A 13,703-nucleotide genomic window follows, 5' to 3' on the forward strand; every position below is an offset into this window, starting at 1 on the left:
GATATATGCAAAATAGGGATATTATGATTACAATGCCTTATATTTTCAAAACTTCTTTATAAATTTATATTATACACTTATATTGGAACGATTATTCGGATTCACGGGTTGGTTTTTGAAGGGGTCATATATATTTATTAGAACAGGTCATTAATGATATTAGCCATTGATATGCTAGAACGATGTTGTTTTCTTGAAACTTTAACAGAAAATTATAACCATATCAAGATATTCCACAATATTATCAGAAAGATAGACAAAATTTTCATAGGAAAAGATAAGAGAGCATAATGCTATGTAACAAAACAAAAGACAAAAAACAAAAAACAAAAAGGGACCCTTGGTGTTGTATTTGGTCACACAGCCTAATAAAGCTCCACGGCCAATATTATGTCCGCACCCATTAACCGACATTTTGGTTAACCCCATACAATTTCCTTTGTCTCTCACGAGCACTCGGTGTCCCTCATTTACTATTTATCCAATCTTTACAATATACCATCACAAACGCACATGTTCTATCCATCCCCACGTACATAAATATACATATATCATGTTCGTATCTTACATGCATGCATAAAGTAGGATTGATTTGAATGTCAAATCGACGAGGATTGTTGTCTTATATTACCACAAACTCCAGCTTTCTCATTGTATATTGTTTGTAAACTGAATTGGTTTTAATTATTCGACTTGCAACAAGGTTGATCCTCTTGAATTTGCAATGCTCTAAAATATATCTACAAGACTACGATCAATTCACAATAGTCTAGTGGTTGAAAGGTTTAATTATGTTAGTTTGAGAAGTAAGGTTTGAGCTTTTTTTTTCCACTATAACTTCAATGGTTGGCCACTATAAAAGCATTAAACAACAAGATTACCATTTTTTTAATCTTGTAATTACTTTATGTTTTAGTCTGAAATTTTCCGAATATAAGGTGAATTGAGATCTAGACCTAGCCGTCTAAGCACACACTAGGCGGCACCCGAACGCCATTGATCAACTAACTACACATAGTCCAGAAAAATCACAGGAAAATAACTTGAATTCTCTAACTACGTGTAGTTCAAGACTTCAAGTTCATAAAAAAATACACATTAATCAACTAACTACTACACATAGCCGTGACATTAAGTTCATAAAAAAATATTCCAACAATTACGTTTACAGATGCGCACATAAAACAACCGTGAGCTAACTAAATAAAAATTAAATGAGCGATGGAAAAGGCGATTTGGTTTTCTTGGTGGTTACAACTTGTCTCTCCGGAGACGGTTATTGACAGTTTCGTTGGCGTCGTGGGGATATTCCCTCTCTGCAATCGTGCGACAGTTATCTCTATGGAGTGGTTATCTCCACTTCGTGATGCTCTCTTGGCGGTTTTCTGGACGAATCTGTTCTATAAATACCGATCTCCATTCTGGAAATTTTCTCATCTCTCTAACCCATTTCTCTTTGCGATTCTACCCCTCTTTAACATCCCTCTACTAAGAATGGCGACAATTTACGACGAGCAGTTCAAGACATCAATCTGGATGCGGATGATGTTCCGTTAGCGATTTCGGAGGTTGTGGTGGCCAATGCAGCGGCGGAGAACCGATTTATTTTTATTGGTCGTCCAGTGATGCCTCGCCGTCAGAATGTGCGATCAATCATTGCCTCTATGCCCCGAATATGGGGTCAGGCCGATATCGTCCATGGTCGTTTGGTGGGGGGGGGGGGGGGTAACCATTTCCAATTCATTTTCCCTTCTGAAGGCGAAATGGAATTAGTCCTACGTTGTGGACCTTGGGCGTTTAACGATCGTATGCTAATCCTTCAACGATGGTATCCAAATGACAATCCTCCTCTTATTGATTTTATTCCATTCTGGATTCAAATTCGGGGAATCCCTTTCCAATTCCTCAACCACGAAGTTATCGCTTACATTGGCCGTGCAATTGGAACCCTCCTTGATGTTGACTACGATGCGGAGGCTGCCGCAAGAGTTGAATTTGTCCGTGTTCAAATTCATTGGGACATCCTTCGCCCACTCCGATTCCAGAGGCAAATCCAGTTTCAACAAGGATTCAACACGCTGCTAAGATTCCGGTTTGAACGTCTTCAGGGTTTTTGTGAGGTTTGCGGTATGCTTACTCATGATACGGGTGCTTGCATCCTGCAAAATGGAGGTGAAGAGCAGTTTGATGGGCCTGATGAGGATGAAGACCCTGGTCATCCTGATGACATTGTCAATCATGGTGTCATCATCCGTGAAATTTCAGATGAAGATCCAATTCCTGCTGATGCTCAAGACATACCTGTTCCGGATAACCATTTTCCAATGGAACCACTTGAAGATAATCAGGATAATCAGCTTGTTCTCTCTGATGATGTGTCACCCATGGGGGCTCAAGATGTTCGTGAAACAATGGGTGTGGACATGGACTCTGCCATGAATGCTAGGGGTAAGCGCAAGAGGTAAGAGCCAACAGATCCTACTGCAGAAACTGAGACTTCTAATACTCAGACTCGTGAATTTGGTGAAGGAAGCAACTCCATGGAAAACTGTATTCCCCATGATCTTGACAGAGGCGCGGTGGGCCCTATACCATCACCATCACCATGAGGACAGTCGCTTGGAACTGTAGAGGATTAGGCAATGACCTTGCAGTTCGACGTCTAAAGGAGATTAAGAAGACTTTCTCTCCATACATCATTTGCCTCTTTGAACAAAACAAGAAGATGATATTGTAAGAGATGTAGGAGATGAACTAGGATATGATCATGTTGTAACAGTACCTCCTGTTGGATTAAGTGGTGGAGTAGCTTTATTTTGGAATAGCAATATCTCTGTTTCAGTTCTATTTCAGTCCCCAAACCTTGTAGATACCCATGTTCAAATTAATGGATTTGGTTTTTACTTGTCTTGTGTTTACGGTAATCCAATTCCATTATTAAGACACTTGGTTTGGGAAAGACTCGAACGAACTGCAACAAGTAGAAATGGTCCTTGGATGGCTATTGGAGACTTTAATGAAATCAAGAACAACTCTGAGAAAAGGGGAGGTCCACCAAGGCCTGAAAGCACTTTTTCTGACTTCAGGAAAATGTTACAAGTTTGTGATTTTCACGATTTAAAGCATACATGGGATCCTTTCTCCTGGGTTGGTAAGAGGTATAGCCATGATGTTGCTTGCTGCTTAGATTGCACTCTGGTGAATTCTGAATGGCTCGCTCTTTATCCAGCTTCACAAACAGAGTTTTTAGAACTGACCACATACCGGTTGTCACTACAATATCGAATGATTTCTCACTTCGCAGGGGTCATTTCTTTTTTGATTCAAGATTAGTAAACAGAGAAGGATTCAGTAATGCAGTCAATAAAGGATGGACAACTAGACGAGCTGGTCAAGCTATGTGCCTAAGTAATCGTTTGAGTGAATGCAGAAGGTCCATCTCCATTTGGAAAAAAGCTAATAGATCTAATGCTCAGGAAGAAATAGGAATATTGAAGAAGCTAATTGATCAAGCACATTCGAATGGTTCAAGTACACATCAAATAAGAGATCTCCGTCAGAAATTGAGCAATGCTTATCATAGTGAAGAGGAGTTTTGGAGAATTAAAAGCCGCAAGACCTGGTTGTCAAGTGGTGACTATAACACAAAGTATTTCTTTGCTATTGCAAAATCTCATACAGCTCGGAATAAATTATATTCTATATTGGATGATGTGAGACGGGAGCATTATGGTGACAATCAGATAGGCAAAGTTGCAGAGTTTTAATTCACTGATTTATTCAAAAGTGAGTTGTCAAACCAAAACAACCACTATCATGTGTTCCGAGGCTTCCAGCAACGGGTCACTACAGAGATGAATGATGATTTGATCAAGCATGTTACTGAAGATAAAATTAAAACTGCAGTTTTTGGGATTAGAGCAACAAAAGCCCCCGGTCCAGATGGTTTCACAGGAGCTTTTTATCAAAACTACTGGGATACGATAAAAGAGGCAGTACTACAGGAAGTTAGAAACTTCTTTGATCATGGTGTTTTCGACAAAGAGTTAAATCACACGGACATATGCCTCATACCTAAGACAACTGCAGCGAGGCATATGAGTGAGTTCCGTCCAATAGCATTATGCAATGTCAGTTACAAGATAATTTCCAAAGTGTTGGTAGGAAGACTAAAACTTCATCTGCATAACATCATTTCTGAAGAGCAAGCTGCATTCATTCCTAGGACAAATATAACAGACAATGTACTTATAGCTCATGAACTCATCCATGCGCTAAAAGTCAAGAGACGATGTGAAAATTCTTACATGGCGATAAAGACCGATATGGCTAAGGCCTACGACCGTTTGGAGTGGGATTTTCTACAGGAAACAATGCTGAAATTCGGATTTGATGTCAAATGGGTACGATGGATCATGACATGTGTTCGAACTCCAACATTCTCAGTTAACATCAATGGAAATCCTCAGGGTTTCATACAGCCGGAACGGGGCATACGGCAAGGTGATCCACTCTCTCCCTATTTATTTATCCTCTGTGCTGAAGTTTTGAGTCACATGATGAAGCGTGCAGAAGTAGAAGGCTCTATCAAAGGAATTAAAATCAGTAATGCTAGTCCTGCTGTGAGTCATTTACTCTTTGCAGACGATTCGTTATTTTTCTGCCAAGCAAACATCAGATCCTGCTCAACAATTAAAGATATTCTCACACAGTGTGAAAGAGCTTCGGGACAACAAATAAATACAAGAAAGTCGGCTCTGAACTTCGGTAAGAGAGTACCTGCTACACTCAAAACACAGATACGTCGGTGTTTGCAGATTCACAATGATGGTGGTTGTGGTAAGTATCTGGGGCTCCCTGAACAGTTTGGAAGGAAAAAGATAGAAATGTTTCAGTATATCTTTGAGAAAATTCAGACCAGAATAAAAAGTTGGAACAATAAATTTTTATCTCAAGGTGGGAAGGAGATTTTGTTGAAAGCAATAGCTTTAGCAATGCTTGTGTATACAATGAATTGTTTCAAGATACCAAAAGGGATCTGCGAAGAGATAGAAAGGGTTCTTGCAAACTTCTGGTGGAATACTCAGCAAACTGGTAATGCAGTCCATTGGGTAGCTTGGGATCGGCTTAAGTATATGAAGAAAGAAGGTGGTATTGGTTTTAGGGATATAGAACAATTCAATAATGCCCTACTTGCCAAAAAAACATGGAGAATCCTTCAACACCCAACCAGTCTCCTAGCGCGAATACTCAAAAGTAAATATTTCTCTGACTCAAATATCCTTAAAGCTTCACGAGGAACAAGGCCTTCTTTTGGTTGACAGTCATTGCTAGTTGGTCGTGATCTCTTGATTAAAGGTATGCGATTCACAGTAGGCAATGGACATTGCATTAAAACCTAGACAGATCCTTGGCTTCCAGTGCATCCACCTCGACCCCCTCGGCAAATAGATGAAAAACAGCTTGATACTCCTTTTGTCAATAGTCTCCTTTTACCTAATAGAAGTGGTTGGAATGAAAGCCTAATACGGGAAAGAGTTCATCCGGATGATATCAACCATATTTTGCGCATCAAAACCAGCCATTGGCAACACAAAGACTACCTAGGTTGGCATTACACTGAGAATGGTATATATACAGTAAAATCTGGATACTGGCTTGCAACTCATCTCCCTGATCAAGAATTTCAAGCTCAACCACCACATGGAAATCTGCAGACAAAAACAGAGATATGGAAAACAAAACTCCCTCCGAAATTTAAGCATTTTATGTGGTGTTTATCATCAAAAGCTTTGGCCACAGGGGCTAATTACAGCGACGACATATTTCTAACAATTCAAGCTGCAAAAGATGCATTTCTGAAGAGGAGACGTCTGAACATCTATTCTTCACTTGTCCTCACTCTATGCAGATTTGGCATGCATCACATATACCAATCAGAGGCCTCCTAAATCCAAATGAACCCATTAATACCAAACTCAAAGCTATTATGGAGTTTCACAAAACGCGGAATAGTTCTGATCGGTTGTCCATTCTACCATTCTGGATCCTATGGAAAATATGGACCTCCCGCAACAAGCTCACTTTCCAAAAGCTCAACCATACCTGGCAAAGAGTCCTAAGCGAAGCTAAGCAAGAGGCGGATGAATGGTTAACAATCACAGCGACAAATTCAGAGCACAATCAGCATAATTCATTCATCAATCGTATCAATAGAGGGAACAACTCTACCTGGACAAAACCGCCTACTGGTTGGGTTAAATGCAACTATGATGGAAGCTTCATCAATGAAAATAGTCACTCTACATCGGCATGGTTGATTCGTGATGATCAAGGTCTTTTTAGAGAAGCAGGACAAACCACTGGATTTATAGTTCAAACTGCTATTGAAGCTGAATGCCAAAGTCTAATCTATACTATGCAACAATCATGGAGAAGCGGATACAAAAATATAATTTTTGAAGGGGACTGTCAAGTGTTAATCAATGCAATCAATAGGCGTGAACTACGGTTTGATATCTACAATTGGCTACAAAAAGTACAAGGGTGGACATCAAGATTTGATAGTATTATCTTCAAGTGGACTTCTCGGCGCTCGAATTTTCTTGCAGATAAACTAGCTATGGATCAAAGAAACAGAAATTCAGAATTTCTAATTAATTACTTTGTACCTCCATGTATTTTTTCTGATCTAAACGTTGTATCTATTTCCAGTTAATATTAATGTAGTTAAAGGGTTAAAAAAAAAAAAAAAAAAAACAACCGTGAGCTCATTGTAAATGGGCCTATAGACGCATAAGGCCCATATAAACGAGCGGGAACATTTATGTGCGAAAAACTCGAAATAAGCATCACACGTACCGCACGTGCCATTCTCCCGCTCCTTCTCCATTTGCGCCCCCAAATCTTAAATTATCAAATCCCTAGCTTCTCTTTGTCTCTCTCTACCATCAGATTCACAGCATTTGCAATGACGGAAGACTCGGAGCCGCGTCAACTCGAGAGTTCAACAGCCGTAAGAGAGCTTCTAGCTCTAGGTCTCTCCGAGTCAGACGGCAACGACGAGCTTCGGTATTATCGGCAAGCCTCTGAGCTCTGTAGTCTCTTACTCTCTAGTGGCAAACCAGAATCCGTTATAGATCTTTCTTCAAAGTGTTCATACTTCCAAGGTTCTCCTAATCTCGTCAAATTTCTCTGCTCGATCCCTAATTCTCCTATTTCCCTTGCTGGAGATGGCTTCACTGTGACTCTCTCGTGTGAGTTTCTCTCCGCTCCGGCTAGTTTCGCCTTTACTTTGGGTCTTCCGGAAAATGTTCTGTTTGAACAATTAAGGCGTTTTATGGATCCGAGATCTCCGAGGCCAAAGCGAAATATTGTTGGGCATATGAGAGGTACTGAGTTTATTCAGTTTAGTCGTTTTGGTATCTGCTATTGTGGATTTAGTAGTCATACCTTACATAGAGATTATATTCTCAATTTTTGGGTTTGTCTATGGAAATATTTCAGAAAATGAGGAACAAGAAGAGCTACAGTTAATGCCATTGCTTAAAAGAAGGCGAAAGGATGAAGATGATGTAAGTAAAATCTCTTAATATATATGAAGTTTCTCACGGTTTAGTTTAGTTTCAAACATTTAGGGAATGAGTTATTCTGGTTTTCTTTTCTTTAGGTGAATTACTCTGTAATTGATAGCAGAACTGTTGCTGGTGGATCTATGCTTGGGACTATTGTAGCTTTAGAATCCCAAGCTTCGTTGAAGTTAAATGCACATAACCGAGAAATAATGGCTTTTGATCTTAACGCTCAGCCTGGTCCGCAGACTGAAATTTTTGGTAGCGAGATTGTTGCCAATGCTTCAGTGGATGTCAATCCTACGCGTCCCTTGGAGCAAAGCAAGGACGATTTGACATATCCTCAGGAGGGTGGAAATTGCGAGCAACTTGAAACTGAAGATTTTCAAATTGCTTACAACGAAGTATCATTCCAAGACGGTGATGATAAAAACAGGAAAGATCTCTTCCCTAAGGAGGAGATACAAACTACCTGTGTGCAGATTGTGGAGGACACTGAAGATCGCACTGTGGAAATCTGTAGCACCCCTCTCAGAGATCTGCCGTTGAAGCCTTCTGCTACAGAAGCTAATCAAGATAAATCTTTGGTACAGAAAACTGAGGATCAATGCAAATCGCCGGGAAACAGCAAAACGCACAGCTCTTCCCCTGAGAAAAAACACACCAGAAAAAGTAAAGCTATCCAGAAGTTGAAGCAGAATGTTAACTCTGTTCAACCTAAAGATCAGAAGGTAGACATGTCTGTTTCCTCTAGAGTGAGCCCCTTGCAATTTCACTCTACGTTAACACTTTTGCACTGACTTTTAGCATTCATGCACACTATATTAAAAGTTCTCATATTTGTGGTTTCGGATCAGTCAAGACATAACACAATTCCAGATTTTGATTCTTACACTATTGTAGAGGAAGAAGGCTCAGGTATTTCTTTCCATACTCTTTCATCTACATTCCCGGTTTGTTGAAACAACTTAAATGGCTATCGACTAATCATTGGTGAAATCCAAATGTAGGTGGTTACGGTATTGTTTATAAGGCGAAGAGGAAAACTGATGGAACAGAGTTTGCCATTAAATGTACGGGAAAGGAAATGATATCTAGCTAGATTTTTTTCACTGCATCAGTGTTTTTTGTTGGAAGACTTGCCTCATGTGTTTTCCTTGCAGGCCCTCATGCTGGCGCTCAGAAGCGCTATGTAAATAATGAAATCAGAATGCTGGAGCGTTTTGGGTAAGTAACAAAGTATGATTAGGCATGAACCTTCCACATTTTACAACATAAAGATCTGAATATGCTGAAAATGTTGTCTCATTTAGGGGGAAAAACTGTATAATAAAGCATGAAGGCTGTCTCAAGAATGGAGATTCTGATTGCATCATCCTTGAGCACCTTGAACATGACAGATCTGATTCATTGAAGAGAGAAATAGACGTGTATCAGCTACAGTGGTACGGCTACTGCATGTTCAAAGCTTTGTCGAGTCTGCATAAGCAGGTAATGCAGATTTTGGACTGAATTATTTTTAGCATTCATATATCAATCACGCAACTAACCAGTTCTATTGTTTTGTTTTTCTGCAATCTTGAAGGGTGTTGTTCATAGGGATGTTAAGCCAGGAAACTTCCTCTTCTCTAGGAAGACCAACAAAGGCTACCTCATTGATTTTAACCTTGCCATGGTTAGCATTTTTTTAGCACCCCTTCTCTTATCAAAATTTTACTAGCAACGGCTTTTGGTTAGTGTTTCTTACAATAGAATTTGAGGTAACGAAAAAACCTGCTTCTTCATTCCAAGGTCAGTGTCTAACAGAGGCACTGAAAAACTTGAGGGAGCACAAACGTTTATGTTGATATTTACTGTTACGTTCCTTTCCCCACCCACCGATGTTAATCTCTTTTCTTTTTCCTGTATGGCTTAATTAGGATTTGCACCAGAAGTACAGGATATCAGGTAAACTTCTCCCCTCATGCATATCTCTCTTTATAAATATGGAAACTAAAGCTATCTCTCTTTATGTTTTCTAGATAAATCAAAAGAAGCTTCAGGTCTTCCAACTGCCAGCAAGAAACATCATACATTGGTTAAATCACTTGATGCGACAAACCGAGGGACCAACAAATCTTCTCAGAAAACTTTAGCGCCCAATAGTCTCAAGAAAGCGGCGGGAAAGATAAGAGCTCGGAATAACATAGGCAGATGGGAGATACTCAATAGCCAAGGGGCAGAAGGGTCTGGCTTAACTTCAGCTAAAGATGTGACCAGCACAAGGAACAACCCTTCAGGTGAAAAGAGGAGAGAGCCTTTGCCATGTCATGGAAGAAAAGCGCTTTTAGATTTTCTGCAGGAGACAATGTCGGTTCCAATTCCAAACCATGAAGTATCATCCAAAGCTCCTACGTCTATGAGAAAACGGGTAGCTGCTCTTCCTAGGAAAGCTGAGAAGGAACTTCTTTATCTGACCCCAATGCCATTGCGCTCTAACGGTCGGCATGAAGCAGGTGAGTTCTGGTGTAATCATTGACTCAGAGTTTAATTTAAACCGTATGTATATTTATATTTTCTGTCCTTACTAGGGGCCGTAATTCAGAAGAAAGACGGCCCTTGCTCAGGAACCAAAGGCTTCCGAGCTCCAGAGGTACGTAACTATCGCTCACTTCCCTTATTACTAGTTAAATCCACATGGAAATCTTGTGTTCCTTGAGACTAAAGTTGTAGGCCTGAGCTACTCATTAGCACATCTAGGATGGGAAAGCTAATTCTCTGGGGCTGTCCTTCGCTGATTTGGTTTGTGCAGGTTTGCTTTAGATCTTTGCACCAAGGACCTAAGATAGACGTGTGGTCTGCGGGAGTTACTTTCTTATACCTCATAATGGGAAGGACACCTTTCACAGGTGACCCTGAACAGTTAAGATCTGACTTGACTGGATACACCATCACCTCGATTCCCCTCTTTTTTCTTTCTTGCCGTCTTACAACAACCTTGTGATTCCCAGGAATGTAAAGGACATTGCACAACTACGAGGCAGTGAAGAATTATGGGAAGTAGCCAAGCTGCACAACCGTGAATCCTCTTTCCCTGAGGTAACAGTTCATCTTGCCACCCTTCTAAACTCTCCATTCATTGATTGCTGCATTAATGTGACAAAATTTACATGCTCTGTTCTACTTTACCGCCAGCATTTGGATTCACATATCACAAAAAAGGGTTTTCATTGTTAGCGTTCTGTGTTGCTTCTACTGCACCCCCAGAGCATGATATATCTTAAAAAATGTAAATTACAAACTAGATAGATGAATTTAGGTAGAGTTTTGTGTTGTTGTTTCAGGAATTGTACGAGTCAAGGTACTTGAAAGGGATGGATTTGAGAAAATGGTGCGAACTCAACACAAAACGCAGAGAGTTTCTAGAAGCAATTCCACAGTCGCTCCTTGACCTCGTTGATAGATGTTTGACAGTTAACCCGAGGCGACGAATCAGCGCAGAGGATGCTCTCAAGCATGAATTCTTCCAACCAGTACATGAAAGCCTTAGAAACCAAAGGCTCCTAAAACAGCAGCAAATGCAATTGCAGCCTTCAGTGGTTGCTGACGCAGTAGCCAGTAGGCCAAACTCTACATTAACATTACAATTGTAGAAGTAAATAACAAAAACGTTATATGAAAATCCTCACTCCACAGTTAACTCCACAGACTACACCACACAACTCTAGAAAACTGAAAGAGTTATTTTAGCAAAGTAGATAGTTTTTGTATGTTAGTGTTTTTAAAGTATTATTATTTGAATTAAAATCCTCACAATCAAATATACTCGTTTCTCATAATTTTATATGCATGTATACAGTATAGGGAAACAAGACCAATGTATTGCTCATCTTTATCTCTCTCACTAAAAGGGACTTGTACAGGAAGGCTAAGTTTCTCCTCTTATCTCGCTCTCTCTCACTCACTAATCACTCTGTATTGCTGATTTACTTCTCTTAAAATAAAAACTTTCGACTCTTCCCTCTTTGGTCTCCCATGGCTGCTTCTTCTTCTTCTGGCAGCCGGAGATACGACGTTTTCCCAAGCTTCAGTGGGGAAGATGTTCGCAAGACGTTAAAAACCCATCTATGATTCCCATAAGTTTTGTATGTTAGTGTTTTCAAGTTGTTCTAATTTATGCTGCTCTCGTATGTTAAAATTGTGGTGTTTGGGACCAGGAAATGTTCGGCTTAAAGCCATAATCGTGAACAAAATAAATAGTTCACTTGTTGATGTAATGCCTAATATCACGAGGCACGTCCGAGGTGTGTCTGTTCATTGAACTTACTTATATAGATTTGTCTCTTATTCGACAACTAAACAAAACAAATCATGTTTAGTTGACACAAACCTTTTGTTTTAAGCCGAACCTAAAATTCTTTAATTCAGTAATCTAATATTCAATATCCAACGGTATACAAAACCTAAAAGATTTCATATATAAATTTTTTTTTTTTGTGGTTGTGTTTTTGTTTCTTTTTTGTATATATTTATTATTATTTCAAAGATAATTTTACTTTTATTTGTAACCTAAACTTTCAAATTATTTTACTAATTTCAAAGCATTCCATAATATATAATTATAAATTGAAATTTAATTTTGAAATTTTAATATTTTTAGATTATTTTATTCCATAATATATACAAAACAAACAAAACCGTTCTTGAAGAAATCGGTTTCACTCCACTTCACTCCAAGCCAAATGGTGGTACTCAAGGGCGGAACCTTATTCAATCCACATAAAAAACCAAAAAAAAATACATATTTGGTGACCTTTATCTTTAGTGGCCCATTAATATTCTCCTTAACAAAACACTTAAACAATTCTAACTAAATAACACAAAACTCTTAACCTAATAACACAAAGATTACGTGAGAAGATTTATTCTTCTTTTGCCTTCAACTTCTCTTCCTCATCGTCGTCGTCATCTTAATCCAACTATTCAAGTCAAATTTTCAGATCGAATTTTTGTTTCTTTGATATTGTTCTAAAAATATATTTCATATATATAATTACATATTTCTTATATATCTATGTTGAAAACTGAATAAAATTTATTAAAAAATACTAATTTTCCTAATCAGAATTCCTGAATTAGTATCTAATATTTGCCATTGCTATGAAATACATGGTTTTTACAAACAACATGAACTGTTAATTATTATTTATGTAGATTTCAATCTTTTTTGTTGTTCTAAGGCAAATTCCAGTACTTCTAAGAAGGCCATTGTTTTTGATAGCTTATTAGCAAGTGGATTGAAGATCAATTTTTGAATCATTGTTTAATTTGTTTCATTGAAAAAATGTATTTTTATCTATTTCAAATGAAATTGTGACGAAGAGATTTCAAGATATGAAAATTCATAAATTGGGTTTTGTAAAATGTTTTTATATTTATGTTTTTTTTTTTAAAATTAGTTATGTTTTGACCCTAGTAAAAATAATTCATAGATCCACCACTGGGGGTACTCGCTCAAAACTCTCACAGATCATCCATGTTCAATCTTCCTAGCATGGTTTTGGAAGGTAACACTAATGTTACACGTGAAGATATCATGCAGAAGGCCCTTAAGAACATAGATGCACGTCTCACTGAATTTGATGGGAGGTTTTTGAAGAAGAATCACGGGTAGCTTCACTACTTCTTTATCGTTCCATGCTTTTCCTTTAGCAATTCTATGATAGAATTATTTGAATATATATATCAGAAACCAGTCTGTCAATGTTATTTTTGCTTTGGATGCTAATAATTTTGAATGACATGCTATAATCGAATCCTATCCTTAAAATTCTAAAATGATTTAGGTTAAGTCATTAATTTTTGCCCAAAAAATGTTTACAAATTATCCTATTAAGATTTTACTAGTAAGATACTTTGCCTACCGTCACTAGCTAATTAATGACCCTAATCCTAGTAACATATCTCGTATTTAATCGATTATCAATATTACTCTCCACATAACTCTACACTAAAGGTTTTTTTTGAATCATGCATCCTAATTGGCCCGTTTGCTATTTGAATTATATTACAAAATTTGATGTTAACGGTCAGTTACCTATAAATCTTCCCTTCATTACGAAGTCACTTTTTCTATATATAAATTCAAAGATA

General features: G+C 38.3%; 3 protein-coding genes across 6 annotated transcripts; all 3 read left to right on the forward strand.

Annotated features, from left to right (window-relative positions):
* Positions 1–1,763: 1,763 nt before the first annotated feature.
* Positions 1,764–2,465, forward strand: LOC147936002 (uncharacterized protein At4g02000-like). The gene has a single exon (XM_087468553.1). The coding sequence runs from the start codon at positions 1,764–1,766 to the stop codon at positions 2,463–2,465; it is 702 nt and encodes a 233-aa protein (XP_087324679.1).
* Positions 2,466–2,997: 532 nt separating this feature from the next.
* On the forward strand, positions 2,998–3,767 carry LOC109126843 (uncharacterized). Its single transcript, XM_019230714.1, has 2 exons — positions 2,998–3,158; positions 3,230–3,767. Exons 1-2 carry the CDS (start codon positions 2,998–3,000, stop codon positions 3,765–3,767), a joined length of 699 nt encoding a protein of 232 aa, XP_019086259.1.
* Positions 3,768–6,859: 3,092 nt separating this feature from the next.
* On the forward strand, positions 6,860–11,371 carry LOC104718659 (uncharacterized). Of its 4 annotated transcripts, none has more exons than XM_010436440.3 (14): positions 6,860–7,391; positions 7,507–7,574; positions 7,670–8,302; positions 8,429–8,489; positions 8,582–8,644; positions 8,735–8,798; positions 8,885–9,062; positions 9,157–9,246; positions 9,491–9,518; positions 9,593–10,066; positions 10,142–10,203; positions 10,363–10,472; positions 10,562–10,649; positions 10,895–11,371. In XM_010436440.3, the coding sequence occupies exons 1-14, from the start codon at positions 6,971–6,973 to the stop codon at positions 11,201–11,203; spliced, it is 2,649 nt and encodes an 882-aa protein (XP_010434742.2). In that variant the 5' UTR covers positions 6,860–6,970; the 3' UTR covers positions 11,204–11,371. The 4 variants fall into 4 exon arrangements, 2 of the variants coding, with proteins under 2 accessions (XP_010434742.2, XP_010434741.2); XR_015569093.1 differs by having other exon boundaries at positions 6,864–7,391; positions 7,670–8,326; positions 10,363–10,459; XR_015569094.1 differs by having other exon boundaries at positions 6,864–7,391; positions 10,363–10,459.
* The last annotated feature ends 2,332 nt before the right edge of the window (positions 11,372–13,703 follow it).

This window comes from Camelina sativa, chromosome 10 (assembly GCF_030686135.1).
Source record: "Camelina sativa cultivar CO46 ecotype springtype chromosome 10, ASM3068613v1".
Lineage (NCBI taxonomy): Eukaryota > Viridiplantae > Streptophyta > Magnoliopsida > Brassicales > Brassicaceae > Camelina > Camelina sativa.

Bases quoted from the DNA above. Each gene is read 5' to 3' on its own strand.
- LOC147936002 (XM_087468553.1), top strand. From the start codon at position 1,764: ATGGAATTAGTCCTACGTTGTGGACCTTGGGCGTTTAACGATCGTATG.
- LOC109126843 (XM_019230714.1), top strand. From the start codon at position 2,998: ATGGCTATTGGAGACTTTAATGAAATCAAGAACAACTCTGAGAAAAGG. The intron at 3,159-3,229 runs GTATAGCCATGA...CTCTTTATCCAG, and splicing joins TTCTCCTGGGTTGGTAAGAG to CTTCACAAACAGAGTTTTTA.
- LOC104718659 (XM_010436439.3), top strand. From the start codon at position 6,971: ATGACGGAAGACTCGGAGCCGCGTCAACTCGAGAGTTCAACAGCCGTA. The intron at 8,645-8,734 runs GTACGGGAAAGG...TTTTCCTTGCAG, and splicing joins AACAGAGTTTGCCATTAAAT to GCCCTCATGCTGGCGCTCAG. The intron at 9,063-9,156 runs GTAATGCAGATT...GCAATCTTGAAG, and splicing joins TGTCGAGTCTGCATAAGCAG to GGTGTTGTTCATAGGGATGT.